Here is a 25,556-nt window from a genome sequence, read left to right on the forward strand (position 1 = left end):
GGTGATGTACCTTGATATTTGCATCTGAAAATTCACAATCACATACTGGACATTTTTCTGCATTGTTGAAATCTTCAATCTGTTCCTCTGTTAAAGGCAACATAGGTTTTGATTTTAATAAAATGTTAGATGCTATGTCACGGCACTCATTTTCTATTCTTTGTGCAAATTCTTTGACTGCATTTGGTCCCATGTATAAGTATGGCTCACTAGCTACACCATCCCGCATAACTGTATAACAAAAGGTGGAAGGTTCATGTAATTGGTATGGTGTAATTGAGGATTCTTCAGGATCTGGATTGCAGAATGCAAGAGGTTTGAGGTTCGATTCAAAATCATAGGCAATAAATGCTGGGTGTTCCAACAAGGCTTCAAACTTTTTGAATTTGCAATTTTCACTTGGATTGGGCATCACCATATGAACAGGTTTATGATTGCCACAGTATTTCAGATGCTCAATTAACTTGTTTTTGGCAATTTCTCCACTCTCTTCCCGAACCCCATTTACCATTTTTCTACCATCAAATACAGTCAAACATCTTCTGCACAACTTGAATATTGTATGAGTTTTGTCTAGTTGTGTTCTCACTAAAGCTTGAAGATTATGTATCAGAGTATAATGGTGTGTATCTTCCCCTTCAATTAAGAGCAGATCAATCGGAACAGCAGATTCATCATCAATTATACTGATTCTGAGAGGTGCTATCGGGCAAATGCCAGTGGAACAAATAAATATATTAATAGATAATTGTTTGCCATTAATGTGCCTGGCCCTTTTTTCAAATTTGTCAATATTCTGAACAGACATTGGATATTCCAAACCCTCCATTGCATCGTCAAAAAGATGTTCATGTTGTTTGTAATAAGTTATTCTCTGAGGATCCCTTGAAACTGGATACAAAGCAGCTAAAATACACCACAAAAAGCATTTCTGGTCGGCATTTTCAATATTGACCACGGCTCTTTTGTTTTTAATATTGGCAGGTAATGGCAGATAAGTGGAACCTTGTAATGGGTTGTATTCAGAAATATGAACATATAATTTGTGTGATGAACCGCAAAGACCCCATCCAGACTCTTTTGCCGCAAATTCAGAGTGTTTAATATTCAATTGATTTATCAAGCTGCTTATTATTGTGTCTGAATTTGCGTTTGAATATACAGGTACAGTTTCTGTTATGTGGGGCTGTGTAAATTTTGTGCCATTTGGTTTCTTATATTGTGCAAACAATTTGAGGGACAGCTTATAAGAGCCATTTTGTGCATTAAGAATTGCCTGCAGATCAGGATTTACACTGTTCAAAAAATTCTCAATGCCACAAAATGGCTCTGATTCAAACGGATAATCTCTTAATTGGCCGTTAAAACTGCTACGGATAGGTTCATAGCGTGGCTGCTTTGCTGGTCCAGCATTAACAGGTGTTTCATGCTTCCTTTTCAGACCAGATGTAGATGGTTGCGGTGGCAATGCTGATGACTGTACATAAGAATTACACTTATGCCATTTGTAATATGCCTTGCTTAATATTTTATGGCATCTTGGGCACAATTTAGTAGCTTTTCTGCATTTCTTAGAGTTACAAATACGGCAATGCCTAGCCCAATGAGAACTAGATATATTTTTATTACACTGATTGCAATATTTTTGTTTTGGCATTTTTTCTTGTTGTTTATTATATAAGATTTTCTGGGCTTCAATTCAAAACTTTATACTTAATAAAAATATCAGTTGGGTTCAGCAGTTAATGGCTGAGCTGGTGCTTTTATACCCAAACAACAGCAGTAACTAGGTTTTGGTGATAGTTTTGCTGATGTGCAACACACTTCACCAGGTTTAAAACATCATCTCTATATCAACTAAATACAATTCAAAATTGGATTTTGAACTGTACAATAAATATTCTGTAAGTCTCACTTGTGTTTATATTAACAGAACAAGACAAAACCAGAATTGTATTCAGGATTGCATGTTTTCATACAAAAAAGCCATATTTTTGACAAGTTTATAAACAACAATCATACAGATATAGCTTTTACACACATGGCAGAATCTGTCTGAGCAGAGGAGAAAGAAGATTTTCAGATCGGGGGGCTATCAACGAGCAGTAATTATTCTCAAAATCTCACTTGTAGAGATATTATTTTGCAACATGTATTTCAATCTTAAATATTTTATCAGGACTCGAACCCTGAGCCTTTTGTTTACAAGACAACAATATTAACATTTTGCCATCAAGAGAGGCTTCACATTTTATGAGGACTTAAACCCGAACCTCCACACCTGAAAAATTAAGGTTTAAGTCCCTCTTGCCATTGTTTTAAATCTATCTGTTGAGCCCTCGCCTTTTCTACACTAGAAATTCAGAATTTCTTAAAAATCAGAGCATATCACACCTGAAAAATTGGGGTATAGGCCTCTCTTGGCTTTGTTTTAAGTGTAAGCAAATCTGATTGTTGAGCCCTCGCCTTTTCTACACTAGAAATTCAGAATTTCTTAAAAATCAGAGCATATCACACCTGAAAAATTGGGGTATAGGCCTCTCTTGGCTTTGTTTTAAGTGTAAGCAAATCTGATTGTTCAATCAAATAGCCTCGCCTTTTCTACACTTATAAGTGGCGCTGTCCGTACCACCAACCCCACTACTACGGAAGGTAAGAGGTTATTGAAATTTGGCGGTGCAGTCTCCATGTTGATCTGTTTGCGGAAGCCAAAAAGATTCATTGTCCTTGTTAGTTATTTAAGAATACGGTCAAAGTTTTTTTTTCTAATGACACGCAAAGTTTTTTTTGTTTGCTTGCATCACAATACAGGCACGCGCGCGCGCGTGTGTGTGTGCGACACATTGTTCCCGAAAGAGGTTTACAAAAGTCACGATATATAAACATTTGGTCCCACAGTTGGAAAATTACGATAAGTTGCATTCAAAAGTTTCAAAATATCATATAGTGGAATTTTTGTAGAGTAGGTAGGCAACACCGACGAGGCTCGAATCATCATTTGAGGCTCGAAATCATTATTTAATGCTCGTCAGTGTTGCCAACTCCTATTTGTAGGTTACCGTAGCTTAGCCAGTGAAAGATCATATAGTGGAATTTTCTTCGGATGGGTTGGCAAAACCCAAGCCTCAAAAAAAACATCCAATAAAATTGCCAAATATAAAAAGGGGACAATGGGTCCCCCTCATAAAAAGCTACAGTAAGAGCCCACAGGTCGCCAACACTAGGCCCCCAACAGTATTGCCAGACATAAAGAGTACATGGACCCCTCAAGCCCTTTGATGAAAATTTACAGTGAAAAACCCAGTAGGTTAACAACACTGTCAAAAAATCTACGGTAGTGTTGCCAGATGTAAACAGAGGGCAATAGACCCCCCTCATAAAAGGCTACAGTGAGCCCACAGTGTTGCCAACTCTGTGCCCCCAACAGTATTGCCAGACATAAAAAATACATGGGCCCCTCAGGTCCTTTGATAAAAATTTTACAGTGAAAAACCCAGTAGGTTAACAACACTGTCAAAAAATCTACGGCAGTATTGCCAGATGTAAACAGAGGGCAATAGACCCCCCTCATAAAAAGCTACAGTAAAAGCCCACAGTGTTGCCAACTCTGCCCTCAAAAATATACATCATAAAAGGCTACGCCTCGCCCCGAGTTGGCAACACTGCTTGTGAGGTTAACATACACCGTAAAAGGTTTCAAAATATCATATAGTGGAATTTTTGTAGAGTGGGTTGGCAACACTGACGAGCCCCACATGATGATTCGAGCCCCAAATGAGGGCTTAGAACCCGGCCACTAGGTCTACTAGCAACGAGCACCCCCTGGTGTATGCTGTGAAATGTAGGCATGGAACAACCTGACAAATTTCTGATGTACTCTATATTAAAACCTTCTTCTTGTATTATCACGATGCACTTCTCTCCCACAAAGAATTTATTGAAGATCTGTGTCAGTAGATTTTGCAAAGGGTTTTGGTTGTCCATATACAAGTGATAATTGACTTGAGCAAATGTTGTCATTAGTGCCACATGATAACTCAGAAGTGCTGCTATCCTCATGATTAACAAATGTTTTACTTAAAAGCAAAGTGGTGTATTAAGAAATGTTTTCAAACGAAATGAATGAGACATACAAATTTGTATTTGAAATATAAACATATCAGGATTGAAGTTCAAAGGTCCCCTGATTTGTAAAGATATATGCCTTCCAAGTGCACTCGTTATTAATTTCCGTCGCAGAAAAATTATTCAGTGCATATTGTTTTGTAAATACGAGTTTAACCATACACCTCCATAATAATTTCGTCAAAATGTAAAACATTTGGGATTTTCAAAATCGTCCTGCTCTTATAACTATGACGTGCCTGCTGCAACAATGTTTGTATTATTAGTGGAGCTAACAAAAACATTTTTACTGAATTTACTAATTTTCAAATCTACAATATTAACTTCAATGCTAATACGTTCGCAGGACATCATATCGTAAATCTCTTTTCACTTTTTTTCGCCAGAGATCCCGGGTTCGAATCTCGTTCTGTACATGAGTGTTCTTTGTGACTGTCCCTTCATCACTTTTATCATATCATCACTCATCCAAATCTTCACGATTAGTCTAAAGTAGCAGCCTTATTTAATCGTTGGTACTCCTCAACATCCAAGGAGATGTTGAGAGGAACCCACAGTTTTTGCTTGCTGTAGAGATATTGTCAGTTTATGAACGTTTAAACAGCCAATGGGTCATAAATGACCCATAGAAAGTACAGGCGAAAACAGCCAATGGGTCATATATGACCCATAGAAAGTACAGGCGAAAACAGCCAATGGGTCATAAATGACCCATAGAAAGTACAGGCGAAAACAGCCAATGGGTCATAAATGACCCATGGTGCCGATTACAACATTCACGTGCTTTAGGACCTTCATACTTGTATGTGAGGTTGTAAACGCTGATAGATGTTGAGATAAGACTTTGAAATGTCATGTGGAAGAAAACCCACCCCTCCCCCTTTCTCTAATAAGCAAATTAGCTATTTTTAGCCAAAATGCAGGATTGTACATATTGCGTCATATTTCAGCCTGTATGAGAACTAGGGACTTGAAACAAGTTTCACTTTGTTGCAAAAGGTCTATTCTTTGAAACAAATGGAAAAGTTTGCGCCCTTTTTCCAAATAACGGGAGAAGAGTGGGCAAACGCCAGATTTTTTTTCATTGAAATTTGGGGACTTGGCCCTCCCAACCCAGTTTTCTTACTTGGGCTTTCTGAATTGGACAAAGTCGCCTGCTCTGATGTTTTTGCTTCAAACAAAAGTTATGCGAAGTAGATTGCTCAAATTGTCTCGGAGATATACCGTTTTTCTGAAATAAGTGTAAACATTTAAAAATCGCGCGCAAAGGCCGCGACGAGAGAGGAGTTACTACCGAAAACCGGCTCGGCTGTTTAAAGGTTAACTCCTGTTTTACGTAACTTCATATGTTTATGAATGGCAATAGAAATCTTGTATGCGTGTGAAAAGTAATTCGAATTTTGCATTTAGGCATTGTGAAGCATTTTTTTCTCATCAGAGAAATGAATGTAAATGTAATGTACTCTTCCTGGATAAATGTGTCCAGAACTTTTCTTTCATACTGAGGCAACTGAAATCACAGTAATGTGCAGCAGGAGAAATCAGCACTTAATTAATAATTTAATGCTCTGCGTGTACGCACTCATCTTCATCATCAATTCAGCCCTATACTTATTGAATACTAAATATCTACAGTTATAAGGGAAAGTCGTCATTGTATTCTCATACGGAATGTGGTACACGTTTCAAACATGAAGGTATGTTTGTTGCTAGATAACATCAATTTGACTCTACATGTAATATAAAATAAACTGATCATGAATAAATTATGCAAAACTGTTTTTATTCGGTGTTTTCAGTACGGGTCCCATTGCCGCTGTTTCACTTTCTAGATAAGGATTCACTGCTTCTATCCCTTTTTATAATAGTTCCATGATACTGGGTCAAAACAAATTTTGGGACTACTAATAATAATCGAACCCAAGGCCACTTCAACTAAAGGCAAGAGGACCTACTACCACGCTATGCTATTTAATGTCGCTATTCATCCACATTTGGCTAATCGTGACTATACGGATGAGTGATGCAAGGTTACTCACAAAGAGTACCCATGCCCAGGTCAGGATTCGAACCCGATGACCTCTGGCGTCGTGATATCTTCCTCACCACGGAGGTCTGCCCACCATGTGCTGTATATATGTAAAGTCACATATATCAATTTCATTATTTCGAAATGTGACAAACAAAATTCCATCTTATGTTAGGTAGCCTGAGCCGTGTCATGAACATTCCCATTTAGATAGGAAAACCTACAAATTACACTAAATTTTTCATACTCATTTATTTTTATTTTGCTCTTTTAAAAAACTATATAAACTTTTAATCGAATTTCATCAATGTTCAATATCACTTTGGCTATAATTTTCTGTACATCAGGTGATTCCCTTAATCAGAATAAAATCATACAAGGAAGTCATCTTGCGGAAAAATGTAATCGTATCTATTGTTCTATCGGCATTAGTTTTGTCTCGCCTGTAAAACTATTTTATGTAATTTAAGAAGCATTGCAAAATTATAGCAAATAACATTTGCCATCTAAAGAAAAAATGTATAACATTGTTTCTTAGTTCAACTAATATATTTTTTTTAACTGGATTGTTTTCAGTATTTCCTTAGTCTAACAACTTAGTTACAACATTGCAGTCATTGACAGAAAAGGTTCGTGTATTGTTTCTCAATTATAACATCATTAAGACTTGTTTCCATGATATGAAAAACTCAATATGCTGACCAAGGCATCAAATTTATTTTATTTCAAAACATAAACTAAACGTAACGTTTCAACCTTCTAGCAATTTTTTTTTGTATTGGGTACAGATTCTGAACAAGACCTTGCTAGAAGGTTGAAACGTTACGTTTAGTTTATGTTTTAAAATAAAATAAATTTGATGCCTTGATCAGCATATTGAGTTCATACAGAATTCATAATCAGTGTAGTTGTTTTCATTCAGACGTTTCAGAAATTTTACATGTCTCTCTCGTTATGGACTTGGATATTTGAAGCTACTTATCTATCAGTACATTTGTGGGTTTGTTGCAGTGTTAGAAATTAGTGGTTCCAATTTGCAAAATCTTTGAAGTCTAACCGACAGTTTGTTATTTCAATAAAGTGGCCAGATTTTTAAAACATGACGGGACAGCAAAATGTACACATTTTAATATAAAAACTGTTTCGTCACAAATACTTAAGCCATGTTTGAAAACTAAATATATAAATACTGTGTAAATAATGCAGCTTACTTAATATGATGATATGCATTGCACTTCAACCTTTAGAATTAGATGCCATTCACTGATATTTTCACGATGACTGGATCTCATTCAATACATCATTATTTTCAATAATATTTTGTAAAAGTTTACATACATGTGATATTGACGATCACTTTATTAATCAACATAGCTTGCAAAGTTTGTACTGAAAAAAAGAGCATTATTGTCACTTGTCCAGAAACCATTCATGTACGAAAACACTCGTTCAGCGGGTGTATTATTTCCAGGAAAACAGAAGAAATTACAATATTTTAAGAAAATTAGAAAATGGCACAATGTTAACATTCAAATGTGGAATAATTTTTTACTCAACAATAGCTAGATGGTTTTGCATGCTTCCATTTTCCCAATATTTCTGCACATTCATTTCACAATTTTAACTGCAGATTCGTGATTACGAGGCCCAAATTTGTGAGTGTTCCGATTTTGAGAGCAATTTGAGACACTTCCGGTATTGTAAATTCATACCCACATTTTAATATAGAAACTGCCTCGTCATAAATACTTATGTTTGAAATCAAATAAGTAAATACTATGTAAATAACGTAATATAGTGTTATACACTGAGTAGTGTAAAATACAATATAACCAGTGCGAGAAATGATGAACCCCCCTCAGGCAGATTTGGCTACACTTAAAACAGGCTCAACATGCCCATATGAGCTTTTTGCTCAAGTGTGGAACCCTGCCTAATCCAAGATTTTTGTAAAAATGCCCTCGGGAAGTTCCCGTGAAATGATGACCCCTCTCAGATTGATTTGCCTACACTTATAAAAGGCACTTCTGTGAGATTGTTGTCCATAAATTTGTTAAAAATATGCCCCTCTTGATATTGTTTTTGGCTACACCTAAAACTACGCCAAACGTATTAACACACACACACCCACACACACAAAGCACATTGTTGAACCCATCTGATATTTTTATTAAGTATAGAGTTTTGATTTGAACCCCAAGAAATTTTATATAAATACCAAAGCCAAAAATATTAACACACATACACACACATATACACACACACAAATCACACTGCTGAACCGAATTGATATTTTTTATTAAGCATAGAATTTTGATTTGAATCCCAAGAAATTGTATATAATAAACAACAACAAAAATGCCAAATCAAAAATATTGTAATCAATGCAAAAAATATATAACCAGCCCCAATTGGGCCAGGCATCAAAGGAATTGTAATCCAGACAAATGCAGGACTCCCACAAATATATGCCCTAAATGCCATAGCAAATATAGCATGGAATATTTCACATATAAACATAAAGGTACTTGCTCTGCACAGTCATCAACATTGCCCCCACAACCATCTACATCTGGTCTGAAAAGGAAGCATGAAACACCTGTTAATGCTAGAGCAGCAAAGCAGCCACGCTATGAACCTATCCATAGCAGTTTTGCTGGCCAACTTAGGGATTACCGGTTTCTATCAGAGCAAAAATGTGGTATTAAGAATTTTTTGAACAGTATAAATCCTGATGTGCAGGCAATTCTAAATGCACAAAATGGCTCTTATAAGCTGTCCCTCAAATTGTTTACACAATATAAGAAACCAAACGGCACAAAATTTACACAGCCCCACATAACAGAAACTGTACCGGTATATTCAAATGCAAATTCAGACAAAATAATAAGCAGTTTGATAGATCAATTGAATATTAAACACTCTGAATTTGCAGCAAAAGAGTCTGGATGGAGCCTATGCGGTTCTCCACACAAGTTATATGTTAATATTTCTGAATTCAACCCATTACAAGGTTCTACATATCTGCCATTACCTGCCAATATCAAAAACAAAAACGCCGTGGTCAATATTGAAAATAATGATGAGAAATGCTTTTTGTGGTGTATTTTAGCTGCTTTGTATCCAGTTTCAAGCAATCCTGAGAGAATAACTTATTATAAACAACATGAAAATGATTTTGATGAGGCAATGGAGGGTTTAGAATATCCAATGTCTGTTCAGAATATTGATAAATTTGAAAAAAAAGGCCCTGGATATTAATGGTAAATAATTATCTATTAATGTATTTATTTGTTCTACTGGCCGTGGCAATTGTTTGATAGATCCTCTCAGAATCAGTACACTTGATGATGAATCTGCTATTCCGATTGATCTGCTCTTAATTAAAGGGGATGGCACAAATCATTACACTCTGATACATAATCTTGAAGCTTTAGTCAGAACACAACTAGACAAATCCAATACAATATTCAAGTTGTGTAGAAGATGTTTAATTGTATTTGATGGTAGAAAAATGGTGAATGGTGTTTGTGAAGAGAATGCAGAAATTGCTAAAAACAAGTTAATTGAGCATCTGAAATACTGTGGGAATCATAAACCTGTTCATATGCTTATGCCTAAGCCAAGTGAAAATGCCAAATTCAAAAGTTTGAAGCCTTGTTGGAACACCCAGCATATATAGTATATGATTTTGAATCAAATCTTAAACCTCTTGCATTCTGTAGCCCAGATCCTGATGAATCTTCAATTACACCATACCAGTTACATGAACCTTCCAGCTTTTATTATGTGGTTGTACAGGGTGGTGTGGTTAGTAAAGAATATTTATACATGGGAGCAGATGCCATCAAAGAATTTGCACGTAGAATAGAAAATGAGTGCCATAACATAGCATCTAATGTTTTATTAAAATCAAAACCCATGTTGCCTTTAACAGAGAAACAGATTGAAGATTTCAACAATGTAGAAAAATGCCCGGTATGTGATTCTGAATTTTCAGATACAAATATCAAGGTTCATCACCATTCTCATACAGATGGTAAATTCTTAATGGCCCTGTGTAATAGCTGCAATATTCAGATCCAGAGACCAAAATTTGTCCCTATATTTTGCCACGGTGCATCCAATTATGATTTTCATCATTTAATCAGGTACGAGGGGTTTGACAAGCAGAATTTAAATATTTTAGCAGAAAATAATGAGAAATATATTGCCATTAACAAAATAATTAAAGTTAATGGTGTTTCTATTCACTTAAGATTTCTTGATTCCTACAGAATTTTATCGGCTAGCCTGGCTACACTGGCCACTCAATTATCTGATGATCAATTCAAAATCACATGTGCTTTGTTTCCAAATCAGGACCTGAAATTAATTAGGCGGAAGGGTGTATATCCATATGATTATGTTACAGATTTTTCTAAATTTGATGAGTGTTCTCTGCCACCACAACAAGAGTTTTGCAGCAAAATCAGAGCATCTGGAATCACTGATGATGATTATCACCATGCCCAATTGATGTGGAACAATTTAAAATGCAAGACATTTGGTGATTATCACAAGGCTTATTTAAAACTTGATGTCACTTTCTTAGCTGATATATTGCAGGCATTCAGAAAATCTTCCATGCAAAATTATAAGCTGGATCCAATGTATTTTTACAGTGCTCCGGGCCTAGCATGGTCTGCAATGTTTTTAAACACTAAAATGCAATTGGATCTGATCCAGGATCAAGATATGTATCTGTTTATGGAACAATGTATAAGAGGAGGCATGGTGCAATGTTCTCAGAGATATGCCAGAGCAAATAACAAATATATTCCCGATTATGATCCAGCACTGCCATCAAATTATATACTGTATGTAGATGCAAACAGACTCTATGGTTATGCTATGATGGATAAACTGCCATATGCAGGGCTTGAGTGGGTAGAAGATTTTAACATTGAGGATCTTAAGAATTTTGATGACAGTAACTATGGCCTATTCTTAGAGGTTGATCTGACAATTCCAGATAATTTACACAACATATTTTCTGATCTGCCCCCAATTCCCGAGGTTAAGTGTACACCTGGCTCTAAACAGAAGAAATTGATGATGACTCTAGAGCCGAAACAGGATTATGTGATATATTACAAAAACCTCCAGTTCCTGATGAATCATGGTGTTCAAGTGAGCAAAGTTGGAAAAGTTTTGAGGTTCAGGCACTCAAGATGGTTGAAACCATATATTGATACAAACACAGAGCTTCGAACATCTGCATTGAGCCAATTTGATAAGACCTTGTTTAAATTGATGGTCAATTCAGTGTATGGCAAAACAATTGAAAATGTCAGAAAACATATTGATGTTAAAATAATTACTGACCCCAGCCGGAGCAAAAAATTGATTGCAAAGCCCAACTTCAATTACAGAAGAATTTATGATGAAAATATGGCACTTTTCAACATGAAAAAAACAAATATTAAATTTGATAAGCCTATTTATGTAGGGGCTGTGATATTGGAATTGGCCAAATTACACATGTTAAAATTGTATTATAATGTGTTGAAACCTTTTTATGGTGATTGTGTAAAATTGATGTACATGGATACAGATAGTTTTGTTCTTGATATTCAAACAGAAGATGTTTATCAAGATATAGCACAGCCTGAATTGTTTAAATATTTTGATACCACTGAACATTCAAAAATTCAACCCCACAACAAAAAGGTGCCTGGCAAGTTAAAAGATGAGACACTTGGTGATGTTATTGTGGCATTTGCTGGGTTAAGGGCCAAGATGTATAGTTTTGAAACATGTAGTGGTGTTGTTGCCAAAAAGGCCAAGGGCATTGGCAGAGTTATTGTTGACAAAGAGCTTGAATTTGAAGATTACAAAAATTGCCTCAAATCATGTAGCACAATCAGAACATCAGAAAATAGAATTCAGAGTGTGGATCACTTATTGACTAGCAATATTGTAAGATAAGTGGCTCTGGACCCACATGATGATAAGAGATGCATTTTATCATGTGGCATACATACTTTACCATGGGGTCATTGTGATTTGAAAAATGGCAATCAATGCCCAATTACAGAGCATGATTTGAAATAAATAAACATGCCTATGAACTTATTTGGGTTCAAAAAACAGGCTATTATGGAGCTGCCAACACCACAACCCTCTTCTGATATAATATCTAAACTAAGTGGCTTGTTAATTATTCATCTGAACAGCATACTTACAGATGTTGATGATGAAACAGGTAAAACATTGTACATATTTAACAATAATTTAAATCATTACCAATTACCTGTAGGTGGGCAATTGCAATTTATTACAACCCCTGAGGGTGATGTCAAGATTCCAGTAGGGAGAAATATTTATAGAATTAAGCACTCAAACATGATTTCTGGCACTGTATATACTGTTTCTGCTGGTGACTGCTTATATATTGAGGTCCCGGGATCATATGACAAGCTTATACCTTTTTTTATAGAATTAAGAATTAGATATTCAATAATAAATAACCACTAAAACAAAAATGCCTAATGATATATTTGGCCATACAAGGCATGAAGATCACAGTGATGAGATTCTGATGCTTGATGTCAGAGTCAAGAAATTAAGAAGTGATTTACAAGCTTTACAAACCACACTCAATGCCAGTCTTCAATTAGAAATTACAAATTTACAATCACAATGCATGGACCCTCTTCTTAAAATTGACTCAGAACTCAAATTGCTGCTTCAAAAATATACTGACCTGGCCACATTAGATAATTTTCAAAGTTTAGAAGAGGCTGTAGCAGCTCTTCAAGCCAAATTTAAGACCCAGGCCACCAACTCTGAGCAATTGAAACAGCAATTGGAAGAGCAGATAAATAATGTCCAGACACAGCTCCAAACAATTGTCAAAAGCATAAAATCACAAGAAGATTTTTTTCTAGTGATTTCCGCTCTAAAAGAACAGATTCAATCACTCCAAATACCTAATCTGGACCCTCTGAACAATGCCATAGCCGAGGTAAAAGAAAAAATTGAGACACTTGAAAATTTTATGAACAACTTGCCATCTTCTGATGCTTTGAGTGCAATAACTCGGAGTGTTGCCAACATTAAGCTGCAACTTGAAACACATGAAGATTTTGGAAAAATTCAAAGTACCATAACCCATCTTTAGGGTACCATAGCAGCAGTGCAAAGTGATTTGACAAATATACAAGAATCTCTAGAATCCCGCCTGCCCGGTATTGTAGGTACTCTTGTTAGTGTCCAGCAACAGATCACAAAGCTTGAAAACCTCAACACTGAATCTGAACTATCTCATTTTCATCACTTGATCGATGATATCCAAACAAAGCTTGAAATTTTACAACAATCAACACCCACTCAGGCAGATATAACCCTGCTCCAAAATGCTATGCAAAATGTGGCTGATGCTTCTGAATTAAACAATGTAAAATTGGCACTTGAATCTTTGCAAAATACTGTAACAAATCTCCCTACATCACAGGAACTTAAAAATATTAAAAGAGCAGTAAATCGCATATTGAAATCAGAAGATATCAAGAATATCCAGACAGAGATCAAACAACTCACTCAGACAGTGGCCACTCTACCAACTAATCAACATATTAATGAACTGCATGCCCTGTTTGAGGATATCAGAAGACAGGTCCATGATCTTACTGCTCAAAATTGGCAGTTGTTGAAAATTTGCAACAAATTGTAGCTAATATCAAGCAACAGCTAGGAACCATGGAATCCAATCAAGCAAATGCTCTGTCTGTTTTTGCCACCCAGCTTCAAGAGATTGTGCAACAATACAAGAAACTTGTTGTGGACATAAAGATCAAGCCAGGCCATGATGATGTTGTTAGGACCATCAATGAGCACCTTGAATCTGTAACAAGCAGATTGCTTACAGCAGAAAAGGAAATAACAGGCATAATCGAGAATCCAAAACATACAGTAATTCTTGAATTGTACAGCATCCCCAACAAAGAATATGATTCACCATTTACACCAGGTGGCAAAATATATATGCTGTCCCCTGCTCAATTTTATTACCAATTTTTTGTTGGGGGCACACTGAGACCAATCAAGATCAAATATTGGCTTCAACCACAGGCACACCACTACCCCACCTTATCAATAACAAATGCTGACAACAAACCAAAAATCACCAGTGTAGAGTTAGAGGATTTTACAGATCCCAATACATTAGAAACAGCCTATGTTGAAGATGATGGATCTCTGGAATTTAAAATACAAATAGGCTACAAATTATATTTAGAAAATCCTGCAGTATCAGCTGCTGAACACCCCATAGTTGCAATATTCTTGTTTTCATATTATGTCTAGACAAATTATTGTTGATGAATTACACAGACAAGCCAGACATAATTTTAAGAGACTGCCAGTAGTCACAAAAGGCATAGATGATTTATGGCAAGGGGACTTGATTGAGATGGCAAGTGGACAGTTGAAAAACTTAGACAAAATCAACAAGGGCTACAAGTATCTACTCACTGTAATAGACACATTTTCAAAATTTGCCTGGGCTGTGCCACTCAAATCCAAGACTGGAAAATGTGTTACAGAAGCCTTCAGGACAATCATCAATCAGAGTGGAAGATCACCGCGCTATTTGCAAACAGATAATGGCAAAGAATTTTATAATTCTGTGTTCCAACAATTTATTAAAAGCCAGTCAATAAAACATTACTCGAGTTACAGTGATCTCAAAGCCTCAATTGTAGAGAGATTCAACAAAACCCTAAAAAATCTTATGTATAAACAATTTACACTTCAAGGTAATTATAAATGGCTTAATATTCTTCCAGAACTTCTACATAAATATAACAACTCGGTCCATTCCACAATCAACATGAAACCCTCTGAAGTAACTTCATCTGATGAGCAAAAATTGATCAGGACTGTTTATTATCCTAGATACCAGCCAACAACAAGAAAGGCCAAATACAAGGTGGGTGATCAAGTAAGAATCAGCAAATATAAGCACTTATTCAAAAGAGGCTTTACAAGAAACTGGAGCACTGAATTATTTACAGTGGTTCAAATTAAACCTGGGACCCTTAACACATATATAATAAAAGATCACCGAGGAGAAATTCTCAAAGGCAGATTCTATGAAGAAGAACTCAGCAAAACTAAACAGCCTGACACATATCTCATAGAAAAAATCATCCGCAGAAAAGGCAACAAGTTATTTGTCAAATGGCTAGAACTTCCAGAACACAGCTGGATCGATGCAGACAAAGTGATAATATGAGCACCTGGGATGTTATAAAAAGGCTGCCAGAACCTGAACAGCAGATTAAGAGAAATGGCAAGTTGCTGCCTGAAAATATTAGATGTCTTATTGTTGGGCCATCGGGTTGTGGTAAAACTACACTAATGGTTGATAATTTTTTATTGGCACCCAACTGGTTAGACTGGAAAAACAGGCACTTGTATGTTTTCTCTAAGAGCTTGGAACAATTAAAATATCAGCAGCTGATGAAGCTATATGATGGATTGGATATTGCCACTTTTGTACCAGATGTTAAGCCACTTCATGAATGTCTCGATAATTCTGTTGTTGTGTTTGATGACACTATACTGGATAATCAAAACAAGGTTAGAAATTTCTTTACACAGGGCCGACACAAAAACATTGATTGCTTCTACCTGGCACAGACTTTTTCAAAAATACCCAAGCAGCTGATCCGAGACAACAGCAATTTTATATGTGTGTTTCATCAAGATCATACCAACCTCAAACACATACATGATGAATATGTAGGTGGGGACTTGAGCTACAATGATTTTTCCAAGTTTTGCAGTAGGTGCTGGAACCAGGACAGTTATGGGTTTGTCACAATTGATATGACAAGAAAACCCAATAGTGGCAAATACAGAAATAAAATCAACAATTTTCTAGACATTGAAACATATATAAATAACCATGAAAAGGCCAATCATTGATGATCTTAAATTAAGAGATTATCTTGTAAAAAGATTTAAGGGATGGAAATCACAGAACCGAGGAATTTATGAACAACACAAACAAACAGAACAGCCTATTATTGATGCTATTAGTGAATTAGGTAAAAATATCAAAACTGTTACAGAGCAAAATCAAAATTTGATCACAGAGCTTGTACCTGTAGCTGCAAGGAACATATTAGATTATCCAATCACCCCACTTTCCAGTATTCATACACCTAGTCCTGTTGCTCCTCGAAGAATTGAAGCTACTCTGGATCCTATTGAATTGGGTCTTCTTGCTCAAAAATATTTAAGCACACCTAAAGACAACAAAGATGAGGTTTTTGGCCTATATGCTGACACAGAGCGTGATGGTAGCATCATACATAGAATTGGCAATTTTAGAGTAACTTTATGGGAGATGATATAATTGTATATTCAGAATCTCATCTTGGACAAAGAGGTGGTTTTGTTAAATATCTCGGAACACCTGGATTGTGGGAACTGATGACTAGGAAAAGGCCTGGCAGCTATACAGATCAAGATTATGAACATTACAAAGAAATATTAATAAAATCAGATGCTCTATACCAGAACAATGATCCCACACAAAAAAGAGTCAAGTCTAGCAGTGGAGCAAAATACAACAATTTAATCAAGCCCATATGGTCACAAATTAAGACAGGCAGTGGAATCAAACAATACAACACCCTGCCTATAGAATTTGTCTGGGTTGATGATGTCAGGAAACTTGTACATAGGTTATTGGTGATAGCTGGGGAGGAAAATGCTGGCAACCACAATTTTTACAATGAAAAAGTTGGAATTATGGACATGATAAGCACCAAATTGTCTAATTTTATAGTGAATGACACTAAGGGGATTGGATATCTTATAAAAATTATTAATACTCTACCACCTAAATTTTGGAATATTTCTGAGGGCCGGGGGTTGGTTAATGACATTATAAACAAGCTGCCATTTGAACTACATATTCCAGGCTATCAGTATTGTGGTCCAGGCACAAAATTGGACCATAGATTAAACAGAGGTGATCCTGGTGTTAATCCCCTAGATGCTGCTTGTAGAGACCATGACATAGCATACAACACACATTCTGATCTTGACAAGAGACATGTTGCAGACAAGAAATTAGAAGAGGCTGCATTTGGTAGATTTGTAAGCAAAGATGCTTCTTTGCGTGAAAAAATAGCAGCATTGGGAGCCACCATAGCTATGAACACCAAGCAAAAACTGGGGTGGGGGCTGTGAATATGTATATAATAAACCTACAATGAAGGCCAAGGGTGTTATGTATCAAATACCTTATGCAGGTCTTAAATCTCTTAAAACTATTGATAGTCTTTTAACCAAAAAGCAGCGCAAGAAAAAAAGCTCTTGTCTTGCAAAGGGCCATGGTATGAAATTGTTGCTTAGTACCCCCCAATTAAAAAAATTACAGCAATCCAGGAAAAAATCACATGTGGGGGGATTCATATTTACTATCCCAGCCATCTTAGCAGCACTTGGGGCTGTTGGGAGCTTGGCTGGGGGATCAGCTGCCATAGCAAAAACAGTAATAGATGCCAAGAAAAATAGGGCAGAATTAGATGAATTGAAGCGCCATAACCTGGCCATGGAGAAAAAAGGCAAAGGTGTTAAGAGAGCCATGAATAAGTTTAAAAAAAAACAAGAGCCGCTTACAAACCAAGATACTGAAGCTTTAATCAAGCCACTGGGCATCAAAAATTTTAGAGGTGTGTACATGTCTGATTCTTTGCCAGAACAACCACTCAACAAAGAGTGTGGCATTGTTAATTTGGATAAGTACAAAAATCAGGGCACTCACTGGATTTGTTATCTTAAATATTTAAACAATGAGGCATTTGTGTTTGATTCATTTGGAGGTGTTCCACCTGAAAATTTAATAAAATATCTAAAATCAGCTAATCTTTATTACAATAATGCCCGTGTTCAAAACTTCAAAGATGTTAATTGTGGACATTTGTGTTTATCTGTTCTCAGATATATGTCTCAAATAAATAAACCATCAATTGAAAATTTTCAAAAAGCCTTGTGGTATCTGAAACATCATGGGGGTATTCCATCTCACCAGCCAAAATTCAATATTGAAACTTAGATTACATGATGATATAGTGTATCCCAAAACAATAGCTCTCAGAGCATTTTATGGCATGTACTTGATCCCTAATATTACACACCACAACAATAAAATTGCAGTAGGGGATCAAAAAATTGTCATCACTCCAGGGTAATATAATCTGTCCACTCTAAATGCTCAATTACCCAGAGGTATAGTATTAACTCAAAATTCTGTCACTCACAGATTAGAGATTGTATCTGCTACAGAAACAGTGGATCTGGGTACTATAGGAGAGCTGTTAGGCTTTGAGAACAACACAAAACTTGAACCGGCCATCAAACACACTGCTATTAATATACCTAAATTCTTAGCCATAGAAACTCTGAATATTCACTGTAATGTGGCCGAGGGTATGATCACCAAATCAAATGGCATAGGCACTCACAAACAAACTGGCATCATTGCAACATTCAAACCTAACTCTGAATTTATGGAGCCAATCATCTACACTCCATCCCCAACATTATATTTTCCTGTGTGCCATAATAGAATAGATAACATTGAATTGATGGTCACTAATGAAAAAGAAGAATTAGTTGATTTTGCTGGAGCCACAACAACTGCGATCATAGAGATTAATATTTAAATAAAAATACATACAAAAAAAATGGAAAATATTGAGAGTTATGAGCTACAATCATTCCCCCCAAACAGGAGGACATTTGCAAATTTAAATCAACCCAACACAGAAATTGAGGTTGATCTTGATGTAGGGGATGGCTTTATACACCCCCACAGAGCAGATCTATACATCAAATTTGATGTTGTAAAGCTCGATGGAACAGATTATCCGGCAAATTCAAATATAAGATTGGTAGATAATTTTGTGCCGCATCTGTTCTCTGAAATTGAGATCCGAAAGCATGGTGTTGTTATAAACAGAGTGGATTATCCCGGCATTACCTCCACAGCTTTGGCCACACTAAAATTATCCAAAACCGAGGCTTCTTACTACAAAATAGGTGGATTTGAGGCTGGTGATAAAATTTTATCCAAGAGCCACACAGTGCTGTTCCCTATGCGCCTGTTGCCAGGATTCTTCTCAGATTACAAAGATATTATGTGGAAGGGTGGTTTAAGAATCACATTTAGAAGAGCTGCCAATGATAATAATGCTTTGATGAGGTACAGCACATTAAACTCTACAGGGGAAGCTCTGCCTAATACCCTACCTGATGAAGGCAAATGCATTATTCAGACTATGGAGCTAAGAATCCCAGTTGTTGAATATGAGCCCAGTTATGCTCTTAAATACAAAGCAGATATAATAAAAAAATCCACAGATTCCTTTACAATTTTATACATATCAATGTGTACAGAAGCCTGCCGCTGGTACTTATTATGAGTTTGATGCTACAAATTCATTCTCCAGTATACAATATGACATGCCGGATTTTGTGGTGGTTCTGTTTCAGACTGGAAGACACAATAATCAGGAAAAAAATTCAAGTAGATTTGATAACTGCAACATCAAGAACATATATCTTAAAAATGGCAGAAATGAGGTATTTCCTAGAGAAAATTATAATTTAGACATGTCCAAGGATGATTTCCTTAAATTATATGAAGCATTTACAGCATACAAAAGGGTCACTACTGGCAATACTGACATGTATTACACACCAGATGAATTCAAAGCACAGAGACCCATGTTTGTAATCAACACTTCAAAAAGGAAACAAGTTGTGGTTAATGACAGGACAAACATTAAAATTATCTGTAAATTCCACGATACACTCCCTGATGACACCATATGTAGTGTTATTCTCATAGGTGAAAAATCATATGTTTATGATGTAAGAAATGAGAGAGTCACAGAACAATTCTAGAAGAATTACATTGTCTTAGTACTAGATATGCAAGTTGAGCCTGGTGCCCAATTGAACTTAAACCGGAAGTAAATATGTATGTGTGGGTGTGGGTGGGTGTGTGTTAATACGTTTGGCTTAGTTTTAGGTGTGGGCAAAAAAAATATCAAGAGGGGCATATTTTTAACAAATTTATGGACAACAATCTCACAGAAGTGCCTTTTATAAGTGTAGGCAAATCAATCTGAGGGGGCTCATCATTTCACGGGAACTTCCCGAGGGCATTTTCACAAAAATCTTGGATTAGGCAGGGTTCCACACTTGAGCAAAAAGCTCATATGGGCATGTTGAGCCTGTTTTAAGTGTAGCCAAATCTGCCTGAGGGGGGTTCATCATTTCTCGCACTGGTTATATTGTATTTTACACTACTACACTGCACTCCAACAAAGCAGTCCTTTAGAATTAGAAGTCATTCATCGATATTTTCCTGATGATTGGATCTTATTCAATACATACTTATTTTCAAATAACATTTTGTAAAGGTTTACACACATGATTAAATTTCACCTTATTAATCCAAGTATCTACTAAAAGAGCGTTCTTGTCTTCTCCACAAACAACTCTTGTACGACAACACTCATTCAGTGGGGGCATTAGTGCAAGGTAAACAGAAAGGAAACTCCAATATTTGAAGCAACTTGGAATGTGACACATTGTTGACATTGAAATGTGAAATAATTTTCACTCAACAATCACTAAATGCATGCTTACATTTACCCAAAATTTCATCGAATACATAAGTCATTGTCACAAAAGGGACATTTTCGCATCCTGGTTTACGTTCAAAACAAATCTGGAGAGATACAAGAAAAGAAAGGAACTGTCCTGGATGATATAGGATATCTGATCATCTTAGACTACACACAAAAAAGATAAATGCAACACACTTAACGTATACGCTTCAAATATATCAAATGATACAAGAATGCGTGTAATGTTTGATTTCTTTCTTCGTCCTTGATAGAAATTTCTGATACGAATCATAAGAGAAAATAACATATTAGAATAAATTAAGAGACAAAGTGGGTTGATTTGTTTTGAACCTTAATCAAATTGAGTGCATTTTGAAATATGAAATCTTTCCTGTAATACCATGGATGTTTTAACGAATCCTGAAATAGGATATGATCTGGAGATAAGTTATTCGAACTAAATAATCATGCCTAGAAGAAAATGAATGAGATTTTCAATAACTTTGAGCTGTTAACAAAGGTATCATTATACATATCTACCATACCTAGGTCATTGTTAAATAATTATCTTAGATGGTCCGCTAATACAAGTATACCACTTAAAATACATGAAGTGAACACACTCTTTAGTTATAACTCCATATCTGAACTTTATCTTGTAAGTATTTTTCGAAATTCTAATTACAACATTTAACTAGAGATTGCTTTTCTTGCAGTGAAAATTCGAAAATGATTTATGCTATGATAATTTTCTTAAGTTTGACGTTTGTGGGAATATATGAAGGTAGAAACCATTTTATTGATAAACTCAACGAGATGGATAACCACCTTCTTGTTTGTGTAAAGGAGATTTTGAAGAAGCATTCTCTTACTTCAACTTCAGTTGTCGTGACTGAAGAAGGAACTGCATATTCCACAGGACTTTTATTTAAGGATCAACAATGGCCGCATATGATATTGAGAGCTGAAAAGGAACAAAATATTTCTGTTGGGGGTGGAAATAATGTGGGCACTTCTGTCCCTGGTTATGTGTATCTTAAAGACAGCATAGATTATCTGTTTGTACTTGAAGATTGGAGTAATGTTAACAGTTTCATTCAATGGGTAAAGTCATATTTTGTTTGGAATTCCCGAGCTAAGATTTTCGGGGCCATCATAACAAGGAACTACACTTCAAATGACATACAAACGTTTTTCGAAGTAATGCACAGAGAGAGTGTTTATAATATAATTACTGTTGCTTCGTCCTCATTGGAAGTTACGGAACCAACCAATGGTCTTCAGAGAGATAGAGTACACGTGTACACTTATTTTCCATTCGATGGAACTGATTCTAGATCTGGAAAGACAATAGTTAAAGTTGGTGAATCTCGTTTGGGAGAATTCCTAGTTGGTTCAGACTTTTATCCCGATAAACTGAGAAATTTACATGGCTACCCAATATACATTGTCCTTCGTCGTATAAAACCATATGTCGTTGTATATAGTAACTTTGATGATGGTAAGTCAAAGTTGGGGGAGAGAACGTGATGCTCCTCAACGCATTTGCACAACACATGAACTTCAGTTTACAAACCAACTTCCCTTTCACTTCGTCAATCGACAAAAGGGCCTTTTCTAGGCTGCCAAATGGCACATATACTGGTCGTATATCACTGTTATTTTCTGATGGGTATGAAGGCCACTTTGAAGCCACAATTCCAATCGGTCACTATTACTTTGACTTTGACCCAATTCTCACCAGAAGAAGTTATGAAATCGTCTGGGTGATGCCTTATCCACGATTCTATCCAAAATGGATGAGTGTCTTGTTCCCATTCCAAATTCTACCTTGGATTCTGTTTGCATTGTCATACCTGTGCTTCAGTTTCCTAATGAAGATCACTCGTGCTACCTACACAGGGAGAAGCAACTTTGCACTGAACTCCCCCTTTCTCTTCAACTTCTCTGTTGTTCTCGGTGTGTCGGTTAGAGATATTCCTGGAACACTGATCATGAACACAACGTTTATGTTTTGGACCTTTTGCGCTCTTGTTCTTAGCGTTGGTTATCAGGCATGTCTCTTTGGATTTCTTACCCAGTCGAAAAGGTTTCCATTCGTTTCCACAATGGAAGGTTTAGTCAATTCAGGAATTCCTTATGGAGTTTTTTATTACATACGGAACTTCTTCTCAAGCTGGAATAGTGAAGTCATGAAAACGATTGTCTGGAATTGGATATCAGTAAAAGATTCTCAAGAATTGCTTGCCAGATTATTACTTGATAAGGGATTTGCTTTTGTTTCCGAAGCAGCAGCAGTAGAGTATTCTCTTTACGAGATGTTCCTGTATGACTCCTATGGCAAGCCCTTCATATACATCCTCCCAGAGAAAATCGTTCACTTTCCTACAGTTTTCCTCATGAGGCGTAACTTTCCTTTCGTCAATTCCTTCGACAAGTTGATTTCAAGTTGCAACGAAGCAGGGTTGTTCAGCAAATGGAAGATAGATACAGTATTAGGATTAAGGGACAGAGCAGAGAGACTTGTCAGCTTCAGGAAAGACAAGAAACTTGTTGTACTCAGCGTTCATGATTTAGTGGGCGCATATCTTCTGCTTGCATTTGGATTGATGTGTAGTTGCATTAACTTCTTTCTAGAAATTATATTGCACCGTTGTTGTATTAAGTAACAAGTTCTATGTGACCAATTCCATTGTGACAGGTGTGACATTCAGACAAATTTATATTCATTTTTCAATTTCTTTCTTTTCACCTTGAAAGATGTAACTCTTATAAATTGAAGTAATTTTCTTTTCCTTGATAAAAGTTATTTAATTTCAGAATATTCCTCCACCATCTCAATTTTTTGACTGGTGTGACACTTATGAGACTATACTTTGGTACTTATACAGAACTCTGTGAAATATATGGGTTTACTAAAACAATTTTATGTTACTTTGAGAAAGCAAGCTTTACTCGGCAGTTAGATGTTTTCAGTTTCTAAAACTATTCCTACTTATTGTTTCAATAAACATTTTTTGCCTGTGATGTGTGTGACACCATGTAAATTTTTAAGTTGTAGGATTATGGAACAATGCAAGAGACTAAAGAAATATATCATGAATATATTCAACAAATTAAGGTTTATTTTTTAAATTAATTAGGATACTTCAGAGCTTAAGATATAGAAACAATCAGTGAAACAATTAGAATTAATTTAGTTTTCTTATGGTATAATACTATATATAGGTGTGAAACAATATTAGATTTATAAGCCATGAAACTAATTTTCGGTTTGATAAGTTCAAATTCTCATTGTTTTCTCTTTAACTCCATATACATAAGGGACACTCTGCATAAAAATAAAACAACCTTGTTTGTAATGACTCATGTGCATTTGCTAATGTTTGAAGTGTCTGCATACTTATTGATTTAATTATTGTTGCTTTGGTCTATATCGTATGATTGTCTGTAAACTAGCAGATCTAATGAAGCAAGTAAGTAATTTCCTTTTCTCTCGTCTTTGAGTCATCTGTTATTATCGTTAGCAACTGTTTATTTATTGTATTGACCCGCAAAGAACACACTGGAAAGGTTAGGAACAAGAACTAAATACAATAGTGTCGACCATCTTGAACTACCTGATGACATCTGATATTCTAGGTGTTTGGTTTCGATTATGGCATTTGATGCTATTTTGTGGTATTCGAAAAGGATTCATACTCTTACGATAAGTTTTCAACTTTTATATATCTGAAGGAATCATATCACATATTATTTGAATTTGCAAAATGCAACTTTTATGATTATCAGGTTTTGATCTTTCTGATGACGTTACTATTACATTATATGTATGTCGTATTTAATTTCTTTCAGTGTGATTTTAAACCCCACTATTACAAATAAGGCATATGAATTACTATTCAAAGATATGTCGATATTAGCATATTTAAGGGGGGAGGGTCAACGGGTCCAACCCCCCCACTTTTGGTTTAGTAAAATTACCAGATTACCTGTTCTATTCGCTTGTTCATAAAAAATTATACGGATTTATTTAATTCTCCTAAATTAGAGACGTATAGGACGGGATACGGATGGGAAGGATATTACATAGTTCCACACACCAGATGGGTCTGCATATGTCTACAATTTCCTCATAGAGGGCTTTCAGAGATGGCGCAGTGGTATCGTCGCCGCCTTGTAATCAAGGGTTCCCGGGTTCGATATCCGGTGGTGGCACAAGTGGTTCGGATCCCACTATAAACTGTATGTCCAGTCCCAATTAGCCTTACTGTGCCTAAAGTGGACTTAAAACACTAATTCAACAACAATTTCCTCATAGTTTCGGAATTATTGCGATGAGTAACTGCATTGGGACTGTCAAACAGTTATTATTAATTTGCCAGGAGTGTTCTTAAAGAAATTTGGTTCTTAAGAACGCAGTGGAAGAAAACCAGGGAAACACCGTAACATTCTCAAGTTGTTTGACACAAGATGAACAGAAAAGTATCAAGACTAAGTAGCGTGACTTGTGGAAATGTATTTACTAATTATGGAAACTTTCCAGATATTACAATTTTCTAGCAGAAGAGAAATATTTCAGCAAGCTCTTAAGTTTCTTCACTGTGTAACCTGTGGGGAAGTTTGAAATATCTCCTTGTTCTAACCAAATTGTTTTCACGCAGTGCAAGATTATGTTGGGCACCTGAAAAGTGGACTGT

The 25,556-nt window shown here is 36.0% G+C and overlaps 1 protein-coding gene across 1 annotated transcript; it reads left to right on the forward strand.

Annotated features, from left to right (window-relative positions):
* The first annotated feature begins 22,385 nt into the window (after positions 1-22,385).
* On the forward strand, positions 22,386-23,525 carry LOC145981721 (uncharacterized). The gene has a single exon (XM_083115130.1). The coding sequence runs from the start codon at positions 22,386-22,388 to the stop codon at positions 23,523-23,525; it is 1,140 nt and encodes a 379-aa protein (XP_082971256.1).
* The last annotated feature ends 2,031 nt before the right edge of the window (positions 23,526-25,556 follow it).

This window comes from Lepisma saccharinum, chromosome 30 (assembly GCF_977018435.1).
Source record: "Lepisma saccharinum chromosome 30, izLepSacc3.1, whole genome shotgun sequence".
Lineage (NCBI taxonomy): Eukaryota > Metazoa > Arthropoda > Insecta > Zygentoma > Lepismatidae > Lepisma > Lepisma saccharinum.

Coding starts and splice junctions, on each gene's coding strand:
- LOC145981721 (XM_083115130.1), top strand. CDS start 22,386: ATGCTCCTCAACGCATTTGCACAACACATGAACTTCAGTTTACAAACC.